General features: G+C 60.9%; 2 protein-coding genes across 2 annotated transcripts; one reads left to right on the top strand and one right to left on the bottom strand.

Annotated features, from left to right (window-relative positions):
- Window positions 1-78: 78 nt before the first annotated feature.
- Window positions 79-651, top strand: EIN_524580 (hypothetical protein; the record flags this gene model as incomplete). Its single annotated transcript, XM_004261223.1, has 1 exon — window positions 79-651. The coding sequence occupies one exon, from the start codon at window positions 79-81 to the stop codon at window positions 649-651; it is 573 nt and encodes a 190-aa protein (XP_004261271.1).
- A 61-nt stretch (window positions 652-712) lies between these two features.
- Window positions 713-2,311, bottom strand: EIN_524570 (hypothetical protein; the record flags this gene model as incomplete). Its single annotated transcript, XM_004261222.1, has 1 exon — window positions 713-2,311. The coding sequence occupies one exon, from the start codon at window positions 2,309-2,311 to the stop codon at window positions 713-715; it is 1,599 nt and encodes a 532-aa protein (XP_004261270.1).
- Window positions 2,312-2,529: the final 218 nt, after the last annotated feature.

Genomic DNA, 2,529 nt, shown 5'->3' with positions numbered 1-2,529 from the left:
CGAGCAGCGAAAAGACACGGGTGCCGCGAAGGCTAAGCAGATGATCGCGATGAAGTCAAAGCCCTTGTACAAGGGTGGATGCAAGCCAAGGCTGCCGTAGGTCACGCACGCCTGCGTGTCGGCGGCGGGGGTGCTGTGCGAGCACGTGTACCCGTCACGCGTCCCACTCAGCGCAGGATTGAAGCACGTCGAGTCATGGCAGAACACGCACCCCTCGTGCTGCCCGCACACCTTGCACCCGTCCAACGAGTACGCGCGGCACGCGTCAGCAGGAGCCTTGCTGCAGCCCGCGCCGCTCCACCCATCCCGACATTCGCACACGCCGCAGTTGCACCGCCCACCAACAGCATCGCACCCGGCGCAGCTCCTCGGCGGCACGCTCCCACTGCTCGCGTTGACGCACGCTGCCTCGCACGCACCTCCGTTGCACAGGCACGACCCACTGCCGTTGATCCCGTCGTCGCACTCGCTGCCCGTCCAGCACGCAGGGCACGCCACGCAGCTGCGGCCGTGGTACCCCGGCTGACACTGGCACGTGCCCGAGGACTCGTCGCACCAGCCGTTCAATCCGCAGTCTTTGCAGCTCGACCTCGGCACGAAGCGGACGTGCAGCCCACTGCGCAGGAGGCCTTGCGGGATCATGACCGATGATGCGTCGTCCACACCATAGCGGACAAGTCCAACGCGCATTGGAGGGTACGTAAGCATCGGGTCACCTTGCGCGCAGCGTACACAGTCGATCGTGAGCTCGGTACCCTACGCCGTTGGCGTCGGCGTACAGCTGCACAGAGAAGAGCGGCGTGGAAGAGTAAGAGTCTACGGCAGCCCCTGTCAGCTGGCCTACCAGGCCTGTCGCGCAGCCGCCTTCCTCCTCGCAGAGCTGCTCGCCGCGGGCCCGCTCGGGTAGTGCCTTTACAGTCCAAAGTCCGCCTTTTGCAAATCTCAACGACGACTCCAGTGCCAAGATAGAGAGTGTGTAGTTGCCGTTCATGCACATGCTATGGTAAAGGCCGCAAGGGTGTGTGTCGGCTTGCGTGGGGCACGAAGCACCAGGGATGCACTTCATGATTGATTGCGATGGCGTCTGGAACAGTGGGATGTTGCGCTCAAAGTGCTCCAGATGTAGCGGAAAGTAGCCGTGCTCTAGCGTGTACGAGTAGTTGTAGCTCGACATTGACACGAAGGGGGTGTCGAAGTCTACAGTGACGTCGTAGAATTTCTGCGGCGCGAAGGCAGCCGTGCTGCTTGCCGGCGCTGTCCACTGCCCGCGTGGGCACACCGCCGACGCCACCGTGCTCGCACAGCACGCGGACGTGGAGGAGCACCACACGCAGTCGCTCTCCGTGTCCGCCGTGCACACCGAGGCATCGCCATGTGCGGCACATCCGTCAAACACGGGGTCGAAGCGGTACGCGACAATGCCGTTCGCCGTCGTCGGCGTCGGCACCACCGTGCGCAACGTCTTCGAGTAGATGAGCCCCGTGCTCGGCATGTACTTGGGCAGCGTGCTGGTGCGTGGCAGCGAGGCGTACCGCATAATGATGGTGCCGTTAGCGTACACCACCACCTGTGCCGTCAGCTGCGTCTGTGCAGAGCCTGTTGCTCCAAGAAGCGGCACGTTGCAGTACTCAAGAGTTGTGTACCCCCCGTCGAATCCTGAGTTTCGAATGCTTTCACTGCTATCAGGCGTGTGCTCACCAGCTGCAGATCTAACGGCTCCGTCCGCTATGGTATCCTGTGTAACGATGCTGACTTGGGAGGGAGATCCGCCGCTGAACGCAAAGGGCGCTGCGTAGAAGGAAATCATGGGCCAGTCACCTCCGCCGTCGTGCAGCAGTGAAACGTTGTCAGAGAAGGCGTAGTTGCCCTGCAGCGTCGCGTAGATTCTTTTCTGGCAAAAGCTTTTGCACATGCCATACGGCGTAGGGGACAGAAAACCCATGTCGCTCACATACCAGGAGATGCCGTTCCAGGCGTAGAAAGCAGCACTCGTACCGGCACGCGAGAGGGGCGGGAAGAAAAACCTCATTAAGGATGTGTCAGTCCAGGTTTGGGTCGCGTTGGGTGAGCCGCATATGGTTTGGTACTGGGCCCAGTGCTCATGCGGCAAGACAGCCAGCTGACTTCGCGTCACTGAGGTGACGGTGTACTTAACAATGGAGGCAGCGGCTGCTGTGGCCGTGACGACGAGTATCAGGCACGCTACAACAGCACGCGCGACATGGTGAAGCCCGCGAATGCTAACGGGCATTGTTCCGTGCTTCAGCAAACCACGGAATGCGTTTGCGAGACGGAGGCTGGCTGGATGCATTTTGTGGTGGACACGATCTGTGTCTGGGTGTGTGTGCGGGTGTGTGTGTGCCAGCCTATATCTCAACGTAGATGAGAGCGGAGGTGCACAGAAGAATGTAGACGGTAGACCATTAGCGGAAGACCAAAGATGAGAAGGGAACGGAGGGCACACAGTCAGTAGTGAGAGAAGCAGCGCAGCATTTCGTTTTCGGGCCAGCGCGTACACTGTCTGCCATG

This window comes from Entamoeba invadens (assembly GCF_000330505.1).
Source record: "Entamoeba invadens IP1 unplaced genomic scaffold scaff_1105074724561, whole genome shotgun sequence".
In the NCBI taxonomy this organism is placed as follows: Eukaryota; Evosea; order Mastigamoebida; family Endamoebidae; genus Entamoeba; species Entamoeba invadens.
Note: the sequence above shows the minus strand (reverse complement) of the source record. Positions and strands in the feature narration are given on the sequence as shown.